Source organism: Podarcis liolepis (genome assembly GCF_965112155.1).
Source record: "Podarcis liolepis genome assembly, chromosome: 1".
NCBI lineage: Eukaryota > Metazoa > Chordata > Lepidosauria > Squamata > Lacertidae > Podarcis > Podarcis liolepis.
Window position 1 is genome coordinate 116,224,454 of NC_139554.1, and position 17,125 is coordinate 116,241,578.

At 43.4% G+C, this 17,125-nt stretch overlaps 1 protein-coding gene across 2 annotated transcripts in view; it reads left to right on the top strand.

Moving 5' to 3' along the window:
- Window positions 1-14,808, top strand: part of SP3 (Sp3 transcription factor) — a gene marked incomplete at its 5' end in the record, with an annotated part of 25,595 nt that extends 10,787 nt beyond the window's left edge. For both annotated transcript variants that reach the window (XM_083468348.1, XM_083468347.1), the window contains 4 exons: window positions 682-2,035; window positions 11,485-11,677; window positions 12,006-12,202; window positions 13,079-14,808. In XM_083468348.1, coding sequence (XP_083324474.1) covers window positions 682-2,035; window positions 11,485-11,677; window positions 12,006-12,202; window positions 13,079-13,395 — 2,061 coding nt within the window. In that variant the 3' untranslated portion in view covers window positions 13,396-14,808. The remainder of the gene's footprint in view (window positions 1-681; window positions 2,036-11,484; window positions 11,678-12,005; window positions 12,203-13,078) is intronic.
- Between the last annotated feature and the right edge of the window lie 2,317 nt (window positions 14,809-17,125).

Below are 17,125 nucleotides of genomic sequence, written 5' to 3' on the forward strand. Positions count from 1 at the left end.
AAAATAAGGTTATATATCAAAATTTCAACACTTATTGTTTCTTATTCGAGTATATTTGGGTCAATTATATATATATTAGTTCTTTTTTGTGTAGCCCTTGACTCGAAAGGCTGTGTAGAGGGGCATCCAGCTCAGTTCAAAGAGGTGGGGCTGGAGGACAGAAAAGGGGAAATATTGTATACATGCAAAATATGCTTTTGACCATGAGAACTGAATTCTCTTTCTGTGTGTATGTATGTATATTCATGTAACTCATAGTAGCCAACCTAAAATTCATGTATGACACATTTATTGGAGTATGGCGGGGACTTAAATCGTTAGAATGGTTTTATCAAAGATCAGCATAATGGATTAGCATTGGAAGATCCGGTGTCGAAAAGATAAAATACTTGACGTGAGTTTCTTGATGTTTTTCAACCGTTGATTGTCCGGCGATTAACCTTCAGTGTACTAGACTAGTGTAACAGTGTGTTGAAATGGTAGTTAAAGGCCACAATGGAGCACAGAGCTGCGTGTGTTCAGGCCTACTGAGGTAAATTAGTTCTAAGTGCATTTGAGTCCAGGTTGCATGGAAGTTGTAAATCACATGTATGTTTGCAATGTATTGATGTACAGTTTGTATGTAATCTAACATGTAAAATCTACCTGTCTTGATTTTCTGTTCTTTTTGCTTCTGTTCAGGCAGGGGATTTGTCATCTGTACAGTTAGCAGGAACTCCAAATAGATGGGAGGTGCTGTCTGCTACGCCAACAACCATCAAAGATGAAGCTGGCAATATAGTACAGATCCCGGGGACCGCCACAGTAACTTCAAGTGGGCAATATGTTCTTCCCCTACAGAGTTTGCAGAATCAACAGATATTTTCTGTTGCATCTGGATCGGATTCGTCAAACGGCGCAGTGCCCAATGTCCAGTATCAAGTAATACCCCAGATTCAGACAGCTGATGGCCAGCAAGTTCAGCTTGGTTTTGCAGCCTCTTCTGACAACGGTAGTGTAAATCAAGAAACCGGTCAAATTCAAATCATTCCTGGCTCCAATCAAACCATCATTGCCTCTGGAACATCTTCTAGTAATATTCAGAATATATTATCACAGACTGGCCAAGTCCAAGGGGTTACCATTGGCAGTTCGTCTTTCCCTGGGCAAGCACAGGTAGTTGCTAACGTTCCTCTTGGACTGCCGGGAAATATTGCTTTTGTTCCCATCAATAGTGTTGATCTAGATTCTCTGGGACTAAGTGGTTCTCAAACCATGACTGCAGGCATTAACGCCGACGGGCATTTGATAAGTACTTCACAGGCGATGGATAGTTCGGACACTTCTGATAGGACTGCTGAACAGGTTTCTCCTGAAATGACGGAAACCACCACCGATACAGACTTATTTGTGCCAACATCTTCTTCATCACAACTGCCTGTAACTATAGACAGTACCAGTATATTGGAGCAGAATGCAAACAGCCTGTCTACTAATACTGGGCAAGTACACAGTTCTGATCTTCAGGGAAATTATATCCAAACATCTGTCTCGGAAGAGACACAGGCTCAGAATATTCAGGTCTCCACAGCACAGCCTATTGTGCAGCACATACAGCTTCAGGAGTCTCAGCAAACAACCAGTCAAGCCCAAATTGTACAAGGTATCGCGCAGCAGACAATCCACGGGGTGCAAGCTGGCCAAGGTATATCGCAACAGGCTTTGCAGAATCTTCAGCTTCAGTTGAACCCTGGGACGTTTTTAATCCAGGCGCAGACAGTGACCCCATCCGGGCAGATAACCTGGCAGACGTTTCAAGTGCAAGGAGTACAGAACTTGCAGAACTTGCAGCTGCAGAATGCCCCTGGCCAACAAATAACATTGACCCCTGTGCAGACGCTCACTCTGGGTCAAGTTGCAGCAAGCGGGGGCTTGACTTCGACTCCTGTTAGCCTAAGTACTGCTCAGTTGCCAAATCTACAGACAGTTACAATAAATTCCATAGATTCTGGTGGCATTCAGCTGCACTCAGGAGAAAATGCCGACAGTCCTGCAGGTATTTATATCATTATAACGCGTCTTTGTGAAACTAGTCCCTTTAATGCTTTTAACATTGATAAACGTTCACAATATTTTTGGGGGTTCATGGAAGTATGCAAGACTTTGTGCTGCTCTTTCCCCAAGAAATACTTTTGCAACAGCTGGGAATAGTTCACTTTCTGAAATGTCACGTTCTAGTTTGTCCTCCTTAAACTGGTTATATCACTGTCCGCGATGTCTGAAATTCATTTTTCTGAACTTTATGTTTCAAATGATTATAAATGTCAGAGATGAGATGCAACATAAGCGCGAGTGGGCTTCTGCTGATGCACCAAGGTTTCTCCAGAGGAGTGGAGGGACCCTCTATAAGATGTTATGGGGGACCAATGGGGGCTGGAGGGGGACTAAGAAACTGCAAGTACCATTTTCCCCACCAGTGAATATAATTGAATGCCTCCCATGGTTTAGTAACTTACTTTATAAATCTAATTGTATGAAGTACTTTTTTAATAGATCTATAACAATGGCAAGACAACACGGGATAAGGTTTGTTGTTCATTGGCTTGTAGTACAGAGGCCATGTTTCAAAAAACCTTGGACAAGTTTTGACGGATGAAGATCAGTTGGGCTAAACAATACAAATGATGCTATTTTGTATCCAGTTTAGGATCTGCCATATAACTTAGCTGCTCTACTGATTTACGAAGCAGCTTCAGCGTGTTTTGAAAATGAGCCTGATATCAGAAGAGTTGCTGAGACTCAAACTTTGCAATACTTGTTGCTGGCTTTTACAGAACATTTAGGCCAAAACTTGTACCAGAGCCTATATGCAAATTTTGAAGCATGGGTTCAGACTGCGGTTTTTTCCGTCGGCAGTACTACATTAAGCAAGTGCAGTGCAAATTGTAGTGTAAATTTTGAATCCAAAGAATGTGCAATATTGTACAAGGAAGAAGGTGTTAAATCCAGAAGGAAACACTGGGTTCATTTACTGATCAAAGGCTTGAGTTTTGGCAAAAGTACAATTCAGTCTCTTGGTTTTCAGTACAGCGGCAAAATAATTTGGGTTAAGAGTGGGAGCAAATCAATTACTCTTGCCAGTGCCACTGACATTCCAATTTGATAAGCAGAGAGACAATTCTCTTGCAGTTGAAGAGTGGAATCTATTCGTTCCTCTCCATCCAGTGAATGTTTTTGCTAATTGCTGTGTTTCTCAGACTTGGGTCTGAAGCTGTTGTTGGATTACAACTCCCATCATCCCTGACCGCTGGTTCCGCTAGCTAGGGAGGCTGGGAGTTGTAGTCCAAAAGCAGCTGCAGACCCAAGTTTGAGAAGCCCTGTGCTAATAGAAGGAGGGGAATCATTTACCAGTTCTCTTTTCCTCTTCCCTTCAGCTTCTCTGCCCTCCCCCAAATTTGCTTTGGCGGGGATTAGAGGAAGGTGATTTGGAAGACTGAAGGAGAAATTGGTATACAGTGGTACCTTAGGTTAAGTACTTAATTCGTTCCAGAGGTCCGTACTTAACCTGAAACTGTTCTTAACCTGAAGCACCACTTTAGCTAATGGGGCCTCCTGCTGCCGCCGGAGTACGAAAGTTCTTAACCTGAAGCACTATTTCTGGGTTAGCGGAGTCTGTAACCTGAAGCGTATGTAACCCTAGGTACCACTGTAGTTTGCCACCCCCTTCTGTTCTCTGGGGTCTCTGCTAGGTCAAAGACGCTTACTCCTTCCACGACACAATTAGATACAACCCAGAGAAATTAATACTGTACAAATTCTCAGTAACCTTATGAACTGAGTTGCACGGCTTACATAACCCACACCCCCTTGAGAATTCAGTTAGAGGCTGAAGATCGTTAAATACGAAGAAATGAACCCCTCGTTGATTTGTGGCTCTTGTTTTACTTCGCATATGTAAATAGTAGCCAGGATCCAAAGAGAAAGACATGTCCAGTGGAATCCAGGCTTGTGTTTCTAGATTAGCAGCCCCTGCCCACCCCCAGTGCCAAATGGCAAACCACTTTAGAAACTGCAGAATGTTACAAAGCCATTCATTTATATAAAGAAAGTTAAAACAAGCTAACCACTGGGCATATTCCAGCCCTTGCGTGCACTTCAGTTAAAGCCGTTTCTTCTGAATGCCAGCTAACAGTATAGCTATTGGCCTGGATATGCACAGACAGGTAGAATTTGGAATTCTCTGCAGGTGCCTAGCAAACATATATCGGTAAAACACTTAGATCATTTACGGATGGAAGTTCAGTGCTGAGTTAATGTTAGATATCCCTTTGCCATATAAACCAGCTGCAGTTACGAGGATAGTCCATAGTGTTTTCTTTAACAACTGTACTAGATTTAGTAGTGTTTTATGTCAGAGCCACCTCTTATTTTGGATAGTGAAAACAAAGAGCCTCATTAAGTGGTAGTTGGGAAATGTGGTCATTTCTTTCCATATTGCATTAACTGCTTTGAAAACGAAGTTCGAAATAAAGAATAAGGATGATCTCCCTGCTGCGATGTAGCAGGAAACCTAAGAAAATGCCGTGGGCACCAAACATGCATACACACTGCAGCGGCACAGACATGCTCACCCTGCAACAATGCTTGCTTGCACGCCGCATGCTCTTTCTCTCCCCCCCCCCCAACTCCTGGCAGTTAGATATGAACAAAGTATTTTGGCTTTTTTCAGGCCTAATGGGAAGTGAATGTCCTGCAGAGTGCAACTTGCAGGACTTTGCAAACTCCAGGAAGATGCCCCACTGCAACAATTAGGTTTTTATAAAGCCCACTGCAACCAATAAAAATGCTTACTTCAAGTGAAATTTTTGGCATGGGGGGGGGGCTTTTTGGACAGAGGTGTGTGCAAGAGAAAGCTAGGGAAAGAAGGCTCTTTTCAAGCCTAATTGTATTGTGGCATAAGGGATGTTTTGGAGGGGAGGGGACATCACAGGTGAGGAGCAAAAGCTTACCTGTGACTAAGCCAGGAGATTTGAAGGGGCACAAGAAAGGGATGCTGTGGGCACAAGGAAATGCCTTGGTTAGTGTGCCCCCCCCCCCCGTGCCATGTTGGTGTCCCCCAGCACTAGTATAGAGACAAGAACTAAGCAAACCCAAACTTATTAGTGGTGTAAATATTTTTTCTACAAATGAAATGTTAATATCTTCCCTACCCTTTGCACGTTGCTGTTTGCTTGATTATTGTCCTGTGTAAGTATGCATTCCTGGAGCAATAACAGGCAATAATAGAGCTGTTTCTGGGTGGAAAATTGAAACAAGAACTCTAGGTAAAGGGAACCCTGACCATTAGGTCTAGTCGTGGCCGACTCTGGGGATGCAGCGCTCATCTCGCTTTACTGGCCAAGGGAGCCGGCGTACAGCTTCTGGGTCATGTGGCCAGCATGACTAAGCCACTTCTGGCAAACCAGAGCAACGCGCGGAAACGCCGTTTACCTTCCCGCCGGAGCGGTACCTATTTATCTACTTGCACTTTGATGTGCTTTTGAACTGCTAGATTGGCAGGAGCAAGGACCGAGCAACAGGAGCTCACCCCGTTGCGGGGATTTGAACCGCCGATCTTCTGATCGGCAAGTCCTAGGCTCTGTGGTTTAACCCACAGCGCCACCCGCGTCCCTCTAACAAGAACTCTAATCAGGGTAAAAACGACAAGTGGAAAGAATTGCAAACTGTCTCATTCTTTGATCTATCTTAAGAATGAAATGTGCACATTGGGTTGGATCCAGATGTGCCCTTTCGAAAAAAATCGAAGGCCTTATTACAGTCACAGAAGGATCTCCATCGAGAGTAGGCTCACACTTGAGGAAGTTGGAGGAAATAATTTTCATTGATTTCTCCTGCAGCCCTGAGCATCACCTCCCATGTTGCTCTGGAGAGTCCTCCAACCCTTTAGGTTGCACGGGTGGGGGGGATAGTCAAAAATCCTCTGTAGCAGATCAGACTCATTGAAATCAATCCTTTGATCAAGACTGTAATACTGTGCAGCCCCTAACACTAGCATAAGTGGGGCACTTTTCTCCCCTTATGCTAACAGCTCCTCCAGTAGCAACTATGGGTGCTTCTGTGCCAGTCTTGGATCAAACACCATAAGCTATTGGTGTGAAGTCTTTTTCCAGAAATGAGCTGAGATAACGGGCTATCAGGAAACACTATATTATTGATAGGAAAGAGTTCTTGGCTGCCTTTAGCCAATCAAAGGAAGCATTACTGTACTAAATTGTTGGTGGTCTTGTGATCAGCCTAGCTTAAATCAGCCATGATTGTCAAGTCTTGGTTCAGCTTTACATAACTTCCATTGACGAGGGTAAACATTGTCACCAACCGTAGCTTCCTTCCTTCCCATCCTGCCCAGTTAAGGGTCATACAATCATAGTTAATTATCTAAAGTACTTGCTCAGTTGTTGACCAAACTAACCCTGGAAAGGTATAAATGTTCAGTTCAATGCTTAGAATGCTTAATTCAAAGCAGTAGTCACTTGCATGGACCTTTACATAGGTTTCCCTGATTTGCTATCTGTTTCCCAGTTCTGGATTTGGAAATTTCTGTGATTTAGAACCTCACAAGTATGGATCCTACCTCCACGGAATAGGGACTGTTTAAAAATATACAGTGTTTTGTTTAATTTCAAATTGTCTTTATTTTCTCAAGACAAACACAATTCTATCGGTTATGCTATAGATGTACCTATAGGTCTGAACCTGCTGCACCCACCTATTCACTAAACTCCTCTGTCTTACATCTATTTAGGATTTGTAAGTGAATACAGCCCTAAATTTCTTAGGAGTTGCCCTCAAATGCAGAAAGCAAAATGTGAAGAGCCCATTTGGCATGGTAGGAAGTGATTATTATTTGGGGGCCTGTTTTAATTATAAAAAAAAAATAGTGCTAAAGGGCTACAGTAATTAGTAGAGACATAAGGCTAGAAAAAAAGGCTATATTCAAAGTTGGGCTTATACGGGGCCTAGGTACTGCTGTGGCTTTGAGCTATTTCTAGGTAGTGCATAGGCAAGAGAGCAACATGAACAGGGAGCCCAAGATGTGTAGCATTGCCGGGCCCAAATCTAAAGAGAGTACCAGTACCTTTAAGAATAAGGTATGGAGGGAATCGTTTGACAGGATCTCTGCAGCACTATGAAAATAAGCAACACCTAGTGAAATTCTCCTTTCAGTTTAATCTTTTGAAAAACCTGAGCCTGGACATCATAAGGCCACGAGATAACAGCAGTAAGGCTAAATTTTACCAGAAGAATTGCCTGTAAAGCAAAGGGGCGACTCAGAAGTCTGCGCAGGCTGGCCAAGCGAGAAAAGAGCTTCATAGGCACGAGGAGCGGCACTAGACTTCGCGTTGCCTGTTTCCGTCTATGTCACTTGCAAGGTGTCCCTTCTGAGAAGCACGGCTTTTACTAGTGATTGAAAGATCTAGCCCAGGGGTCTGCAACCCGCGGCTCCAGAGCCGCATGTGGCTCTTTTACATCTTTGCTGCGGCTCTGGGGCGGATACTAGCGAGGGGAGGAGGCGCATTGTGCACCCCGACACTCCTCACTGTGGCGGGCGCTGTACTGGCTGTGACGTCACATGGGGGCGGTGCATGTGTTAGTCACGCACCGTCCCGACGTCACCTTCCCGCCCGCTGTCAGATCGTGGCTCCGGAGATATATTTGTTTTAAATGTCGCAATGGTTTTGCGGCTCCCAGTTGTTGTTTTTTCTTTGGAAACGGGTCCAAGTGGTTCTTTTTGTCTTAAAGGTTGCAGACCCCTGATCTAGCCTTTTTATAAACAAACAGACAGACAGACAAATAGACAGCCCAGAAGGTGAAATAAATGGCAAGGTTCATCTATGCCTCCAAGATGCTTCCACAGTAGTTGCTGGTTTTCCCCTTGCCTCTATAGCCCCTCCCAACATGCTACATTCTCTTCTGGTCCCATGGGAAACTTCAGTGCAGGCAATACTTTGGGACCCTGGCCAAAGAAAGCAATGAAGTTTTAAAGAATGGCTGCTCTTATCTCCTGGATTTGCCTTGACCCCCAAGGTATAAACTGCGAAATAAATGAGCGTGGCCGCAGTATGTGATAAATGTACAGATGTTTGTTGTGCAAGCGGATTTCGAGCCACACAGGATGAGCCTCTCTTTACACTTCCGTGGCATCTGAAAAACCACCCCTGAAACTTCAGGTCTTCCTTCTCGTTATTTGAATCAGCACAAACAAACAGCTGCAGTCAGAAGATAAGTTTCAGAAGCCTGGCGTGTGCCTAGGATTGCTATATTTTGGGTCCCAGCTGTTTGCCCGCACCAATAGTGCATCTCCAGAATTTTCTTAATAATATTTAACAAATTGAGGAAGGAAAGTGAATTTTTGCCTCTAGAATAGTATTTCTGCACCCACTTGCATAGGAGCAAATGACAATTTTACCTAATTGCTCTAGTTTGAAACCTGCTTTATCTATTCCCCTGATCAATACTTTTCACTTTTATTGGGCTACGGCTTATCTGAACCACTCTTATATTTCAAACGATAAATGGAACAAGACACATTACGTCTTTCTCTTTATTTACGGGGTTATGGGGGGGCATATATCAGTAGTTTGTACCTGGCGTTAAGGCAAATTCAGGAGATAGAGCAACAGTTCTTTGCTTTCTTTGGCCATGTTCGAAATGTGAGGAACTGTCCCATGAAGAGAAAAACAGAAACTAGCACACTTTAGGTGCCTACATGAGGACTTCTGTTGGCACATCTAAGACTGCAATTTAGTGCACCCTTCTCTGGTAGTTAAGCCCCATTGAATAAAATGGAACTTCCTTCTCGGTATATAGAATTGCACTGCAGAAGAAACAGCCCGAGTATCTGATTTTTGAACCATCTCTGGACGTTTTCATTTCAAAACCAAACATACAAGCAGGAAGATTATTAGCACTGGTTGCCTCTCTAGGTAAGAGATTGAGGTGAACCCGTTTGCCATATGTTAACCAAACAAATGCCTGTAACAATTATATTATCTCTCGCCCCTCCCCAAAATTATTGCTGCTATATTTCTTGGACTTGGTTTCTTGTCAGTTTGTAATTTTTCTTCTTGGAATTCCATTTGCGGGCCATTTGCTAGCAAATGGTACCATAAATTAGCAGTACAGTGGTGCCTCGCAAGACGAAAAGAATCCGTTCTGTGATTCTCTTCGTCTAGCGGTTTTTTCGTCTTGCGAAGCAAGCCCATTGAAGGATTAGCGCTATTAGCGGCTTTTAGCGGCTTATCTGCTGATCGGATCAGCTGATAAGCGGCTTAGCGGCTTAGAAAAAGGGAAGGAAAAAAAACCAGCAGGAACTCGCAAGACATTGTCGTCTTGCGAAGCAAGCCCATAGGAGATTCGTTTTGCGAAGCACCTCCAAAACGGAAAACTCTTTCGTCTAGCGAGTTTTCCGTCTTGCAAGGCATTCGTCTTGCGGGGCACCACTGTACTCTTAGGATGATTTTTATTTCTGAGTGCTTTTCAAACTTTCAGCAGCTTTGAGTTGCAGAAAGTAACTTACTAAGCAACTGACATTTCATGGCAGAGAGTGCATTATCAAGGAAGCTGCATCTGAGGCTAGTGGTAAATATGATTGGTAATAGACAAAAAATAGTCTCATGGCTATCTTACTGCTTATAAATGCAAGTAAGGGGAACAGCCTGGGTTTGTTAGTGAGATTTTAAAAAGCCTTTTGGGTTAAAAAATCTAGGCATTGTCACAACCGAAAACTTGCTACTGGCATCTACATTATTGTTCTTCATTAGGAGTAACAACAGCATAACTTTCCAATGTTTGGCTTTGTCATGGATTGGATGGGCATTGGTTCAATCTTCACTTCTTCCCCAACTCCACAGTGCAGAGTCATGAAAGAAGTAGAGCTCAACCCCACATTCATCATTGATAAAGGCTTAAGCTGGGGTTTAACATCGTTCTGAATCTTCAGTTAGCAGGGAAGAATTGAACAGGTGCTAAACAGAAAATACCAGGCACAAGAAGTATATAGGAAGCAAGGAGCAAACTTTGCATGTATGCAAGTTGCCCTTTCTTTTACGAGTGCGAGTGCCACAACCATAGAGGCAGCTTTGCTTTGGCCGTATTTTCCCAGGAAGTAGCGATTTCATATTTAGCTAGCTTGGCTTCTGGCATTTCCCTGCTCTCCCAAGCAGTGTTAGAAATTAGCCAGGCGCCAGGAGCATTTTGCATCTGACTGTCTGCCACTTGCAACCAAGTGAAGATGCCTGGGCACCACCAACTGGAGGTGCATGCCTGGGGGGTTCATTGGATCTTGACTTGTTTTCACACACTAATACCCCATCCTGTAGAATTCTATCAGTTGTATTTTATCTGCACAATTGGAATGAATTTCAGGAACCATAATGCTTTTTCTGTGCAGCCTGAGCAGGAGCAGTGAGCGTTGTAGTTAATTGTTGTAGCTTGTCTTCACTTCTCCCCCCTACCCTGCTCACAGTTGTGAATATTCTTACATTATGTATGGTCCGTGTCACCATTAAGAAAAAGAGATGGGAATAGGCCAATATATATGTGGACTGTCCCTGGATCAAGTGACTTTTCTTCTTTAAGTTCTCAAAATTCTTAAGCTAGCTCAAGGTTGTCATCTGAACTAGCCAGATGTTTAACTGATAATCAACCACAGTCATTGAAAAGTATTTGGCGTCTTGCCCAAAAATGTTAACTAGACATACTGTTTTGGTGACTGCAACCTTGGTTTAAGGAGCCATTTGGCACCTAGCTTATATATCTGAGTTTCTAACCCTGCTCCCTGGAACCCCGAAATCCTTGCTGCTGCAAGTACTGGTTCAAGACGACTTCTTCGATCTAATTTCAGGATATCTGCAGTATGTGATTTTGCTTGCATACGTCAGTCAATTTGAAATCGTATACTTTTGAAATGCCGTGTTGTATAAAACAGCTGTTTGGGCAGAGACAGTCCCACTTCAGTTGTGTTCACATCCCATAGATGTTGCAAAGCGCAATTTGCAGGGTTGTTTTAAACAAGCATTCTTGAAACTTTCTTTCGGCCTTTTTGAATTGCCATTCTGCTTTCAACAAAAGGCATTTACGTGCAAATAATTAACAGTTTTTTTCTGATAATTTCATATTGGGTGGCTTAATAACCTTTATAGCAAGTCAAATACGGTGTGCATATATAGCATGTATTTCCTCCCCCCGTCAGAAAGAACTTTTAATGGTGTTGTGAAGCTTCTCCGTGTTGGTGATCTGAAACCTGTGGCTCATCATCGTGACTCTTAAATGCAGAATGGGCAACAGGGGCGTAGATAGCCATAACAATGGCAGGTAGTAAAAACACCTGACTTTTTAGCTGGCATGCACATAGTGCTAAGTACGTTAAAGGATGAGATCATTATGTGTTGCTTCCTTTGGTTTTTAATAGGCCAGGTAACTAATCCCTGTGTTTCTTCTCCTTAGATATCAGGATTAAAGAAGAGGAGCCTGATCCAGAAGAATGGCAGCTTGGTGGTGATTCTACACTGAATACCAATGATCTGACACATTTGAGAGTGCAGGTGGTGGACGAGGAAGGGGACCAGCCACATCAAGAAGGGAAAAGATTGCGAAGAGTCGCTTGCACCTGTCCTAATTGTAAAGAAGGGGGTGGAAGGTACGCACTTCTTGACTTCCCGTGTGGTAAATGTCTTTAAAATAAATGAGGCAAAAGTGAGGGAGCTCATTAATTTCAGCACCTGTAGCTGTGGGGAATGCATGCTTCTGGTACTTTTCAGTGTGAGCAGACAAATGACTGACTGAGGGGTGTGGCTTGTGTTACGGTTCTCAGTTTCAGCGGCGACAGCCCCTGCGGCTTCTGAGCCATTGATCCCTGTAAATGTGTGTACCAAGATGTTTGGAATGCGCCTCTTCACAGTTCAGCAAACTGTCCCTATGCGTCTCCCTGTGCTGAGGAACCTTTGTGTCGGTTCGTATTTTAACAGAGGCACCAATCTGGGGAAGAAGAAACAGCACATCTGTCACATACCTGGTTGCGGGAAAGTGTACGGGAAGACATCGCACCTGAGAGCTCACCTTCGCTGGCATTCTGGAGAGCGTCCGTTCATTTGTACTTGGATGTTCTGTGGGAAAAGGTTCACCCGCAGTGATGAGCTACAGCGGCACAGGAGGACACATACAGGTTACCAACGTTTGGCGTCTTTACAATTGTTTGTTTGCGCGCTCCTTTTGAGGGCGCAGATATCGTGGACTGGTTGGATGCAGAGGAATGGTGTGGAGGAACCCTTTGGGGGAACCCCCAGGGCAAGACGGCTCAGAGCCCCAGGGAATTGGTGGTGGGATGACCATGAGTGGTCAGATGGAGAAGTCTGGGAGGAGGAGGTGTCAGAAGCTGGAGTGGTAACAGGGCTTAGTGAGCAGGGGGAGTCTGTGGCAGAGAGCAGTCCGGAATCAGAGGCAGGAGCTGAAGCAGGAAAATGGGATGAGGAAGGCCAAGAGACATGAGTCTGGCTGGTGAAGAGGCACAGGTGCCTCCTCCTGCGGCTGTGACAAGCTCCCGTCCCTGCTAGTGCCCCAGAACCAGGAGAGGCATGAAGAGGGCGGAGGATAAATTAGCGTCATGCAAGGACCATCTCAGATTGCTTAGGGAAAACCCTGGAGAAGAGGGAGTTTAGGCAGCTGTGAGAAGGCAGGGACCTTCAGTCTACGCAACTGCCTCATGGGGCAAGACCTGGCAGCCCTGTGCAGATCCTGTTTTTCTAATAAAGAGTTTGCTTCACTTACTCTGTGTGACTCGCACCTGTCAGCAGGGATGGGGAGGGAGAGCAAAACACCAATCCAGATTAAAATACGGCTTGTAAGCACTGCTGCTAACATCTGACTGCCTGTCAAAATTTAGCCTACTGTCGCTTCCTTTTCGCAACGGTGCATTTAAATCAGTGCACAGTTTTCAACCCAAGAAGCAAATCTGAGATAAGCTGAAGCTTTTGGCTACAATGTGCCCGGCGGTATTTTGTGTGTTTTGTGTGAATGCTTCTGACTTTTATGTTTTCAACAGGTGAAAAGAAGTTCGTCTGCCCAGAATGTTCAAAGCGCTTCATGAGAAGTGACCATCTTGCCAAACATATTAAAACGCATCAAAATAAAAAGGCTATTCACGCTAGCAGTACAGTGCTGGCCTCGGTAGAAGCAACGCCGGAGGATACTTTGATTACTGCGGGCGGAACAACGCTTATCCTTGCTAATATTCAACAAGGTTCTGTTTCAGGGATAGGGACTGTTAACACTTCTGGCACCAGCAATCAAGATATTCTTACCAACGCTGAAATACCTTTACAGCTTGTTACTGTTTCTGGAAACGAGACAATGGAATAAATATTACACAAGATACCTATTAATTGTGGTTATTTTTATACAGTAGTGAGAAGAATATTGTTCCTAAGTTCTTAGATATCTTTTTATTGATGTGCAAAAATTTTTGGATTGACAGTAACTTGGTTATACATGACACTGAAATGCCTTACTTTGTATGATATTCCATAGTATATTAAAATGGTAAAATTGCATGGGTTTTGTAGGTACTTTTGGAATCTAGAAGAGATTAAATTTTACCAACTTGTATAAAAAGAAAAATTTAACGATGGAAATGGTAGTCTAATCAAATGCATCAATCCTTTGTGGTTTAGTGTAAAAATGAGAACATGTTGGTATTTATCTATTGTAAGATAAAAGTTGATTGGTGAAAGAAATCATGTTATGATAAAGAAAGAAATTTTGTAATTTTCTTGATGACTGGAATTTTTATTATGCATAACTGACAAATCAAGTTTCCAAGCAAATGTTTCATTGTATAGGCTTTACTTAGCTCATCAAGTTGTCATTTTGAAGCTAATTATTTTAATTAGGTTAACTATGTACAATATTTTAAGCATAACTCTTGTAAGATTTTGAGAAGTACATTTTAACATGGAACTCTAGGGATAGTTACCTTTTAAATCCTGTTGAAAAGCCATGTTTAAAGGTTTAATTTTGCCAAAATAATGTATTGTTAATATTCTTTCAGTAACTAATTTGGACAATATAACCAATATTTAAAATTATTCAAAGGCTTAAAAGAAAATAGGTTGCAGCATTTTGGGTGGTGAAGCAAAAATTAAAGGTGCCCTTTTCGTGAATATTGGAGGACCAAAAACTAAGGGGTGTCCGTTTCAACATTGGTTTTTATCTAATCTTGTCTCTAAAAAATCTGTCTGCCAGGGCCTTAAAAGCCATCATGTAAATTTCCAGTTAAAAAACAAACATATGCAAATAATAGAAATCAGTCCTACAGGGACAGTACTCCAAACTATATTAATATTAGTCAATAGTGAAATAAGGGTTTTTACAACGCTTTCTTCTGCCAAGCTTTTGGTTAGCTCTACATTTAAATGTCCACATCTTTCCTTTATGCTTCTTCCTTAAATTGTATGTATCCAGTACATTTAAGTGATAAACATATATGTTTTTTATTACGCTGAATTCTTTTTTATTTTTTAATTACTGTTTATATTTTCAATAATAGAAAAAAAATGTACACACATAATTTGCATAGCCAGTCTGTAAGTGCGCTACCCATTTTACAAGGAAAAGGAAAAGAACAATAATTAACACCTGTTCACTATTTACAAACATTTGGGAATCTGTTTATTTGTTCAAACCACCTCAAATTTAAAGGCTACCTTATTGTACGTTTAAAATGTATTATAACAGTGTGGTAGTTAATAAAACACTATTTTTTTTCCCTTTTGACTTGGGATTTCTGGTTTTTCTTGGCCTTTTCCATAAGAATGAAAAATGACCTGTTGCGGTATGTGTGTTTGCAGTTTTCCAACGGAACTAATCTCTGAAATGACAACAGACCCACACAATTCTTCCCTCACACCTTATTCACTTGGAGAATTAAGCAGTGTTGCCAAATGTAGCCATATGGACTCCTGTTATATACTTTGCTTTGGAATGAACTCTTTACTCATGTTTTCAATGGGCCTTTCACCACAAAATATTGAAACCCTTTCAGAAATTTGGTGGCCCTAAGGTGATCACCTCTTTAGCTTCTCTTTAGGGATCACTTTGGGGGCACCAGTACATACAACTGGCACCGCCACACGGTCTCTGACATGCCATGATACATACATTCTGGGCAAAATAAAAATAAAAAATGCTTGGTAAAATAGCTTGACTTTGAGCCAGTAATGATATTTACCAGAATCTGTGACCTATCTGCAAAGGGAGGGAGTAGGTCTGGATATAACCTTTGCTTATACAGTGGTATCTCGGGTTAAGAACTTAATTCGTTCTGGAAGTCCGTTCTTAACCTGAAACTGTTCTTAACCTGAGGTACCACTTTAGCTAATGGGGCCTCCTGCTGCCGCTGCACCACCGGAGCACGATTTCCGTTCTCATCCTGAAGCAAAGTTCTTAACCCGAGGTACTATTTTTGGGTTAGCAGAGTCTGTAACCTGAAGCGCCTGTAACCCGAGGTTCCACTGTATCCTCCTTTGCTTGTCCCCATGCTCATTTAAGTTTGTTTAACTTTTCTAGTAGGGCAGTTTCCCATACCTTTTGGTGTCATTGGTCTATGTTCACTCCTGATAGGTGTTTTGAATGTTTTTAAAGCAGCGTATCTTAACAAAAGGTATTTCAAGGGACGCGGGTGGCGCTGTGGGTTAAACCACTGAGCCTAGAACTTGCTGATCAGAAAGTCGGCGGTTCGAATCCCCGCGACAGGGTGAGCTCCCTTTGTTCAGTCTCTGCTCCTGCCAACCTAGCAGTTCAAAAGCACGTCAAAGTGCAAGTAGATAAATAGGTATCGCTCCGGCGGGAAGGTAAATGGCGTTTCCATGCGCTGCTGTGGTTCGCCAGAAGTGGCTTAGTCATGCTGGCCACAGGACCCGGAAGCTGTACGCCGGCTCCCTTGGCCAATAAAGCGAGATGAGCGCCGCAACCCCAGAGTCGGCCATGACTGAACCTAGTGGTCAGGGTTCCCTTTACCTTTTTACGCAAGCCAAAAACACTAATGAGATACACCAGTGGTTTTCAACCAGTGTGCTGTGTGGCACCCTGGGGTGCCTTGAATGATGGTCAGGGTTGCCGCGGGCATCACTGGCCTCTTTCCCTCTTTCTTTCCCTCGCTTCTCTGATGCCTTCTGCCTCCCAAAGGCTTGCACAGCTGCCTGTTGCAACAGCCCTGGCTTCAAATTCCCCGAGGCGAATGGTACCCGTGGGCTGACGATGGGTTGCATCCCAAGACCCTGTGGGACAGCTCAGAGACCAGAGGTGACAGCTGCGGCTGCCCTGAGGACTCCCAATGAGAGAGGAGAGGAGGCTGAGGGAACACTCCACAAGGGTGGGTGTTTGGAAAAGGGTGAGAAGTTGCCAGCTCTGCAGGCAAGGGGTGGCATAACTGGGCTCCAGAGCCCCACGGGTGCCACAGGAAGAATGTAGTTGGTCAAGGGAGCCATGGACACAAAAAGGTTGAAAACCTTTTGAGATACACTTAAGGTAGGTTTTCTAGTTGGCTGCTTTCTCCAGGATGTTGCACATTATCTCCATTGATTGTGTCTACATTCTGATCTAGGACCTTTCCCACTTGGGGCTGTCCAATCGCAGGATGACTCCACAATTTCCCAAGCCAAGTTGGTTGTTGAGCAATAAATCTCTAGGAAGTTAAAATAATTTGAGATTATTATTGTTGTTGTTGTTGTTTAGTCGTGTCCAACTCTTCGTGACCCCATGGACCAGAGCATGCCAGGCACTCCTGTCATCCACTGCCTCCCGTAGTTTGGTCAAGCTCATGTTGGTAGCTTAGAGAACACTGTCCAACCATCTCATCCTCTGTCGTCCCCTTCTCCTTGTGCCCTCCATCTTTCCCAACATCAGGGTCTTTTCTAGGGAGTCTTCTCTTCTCATGAGGTGGCCAAAGTATTGGAGCCTGAGCTTCAGGATCTGTCCTTCCAGAGAGCACTCAGGGCTGATTTCCTTCAGAATGGATCGGTTTGATCTTCTTGCAGTCCATGGGACTCTCAAGAGTCTCCTCCAGCACCATAATTCAAAAGTATCAATTCTT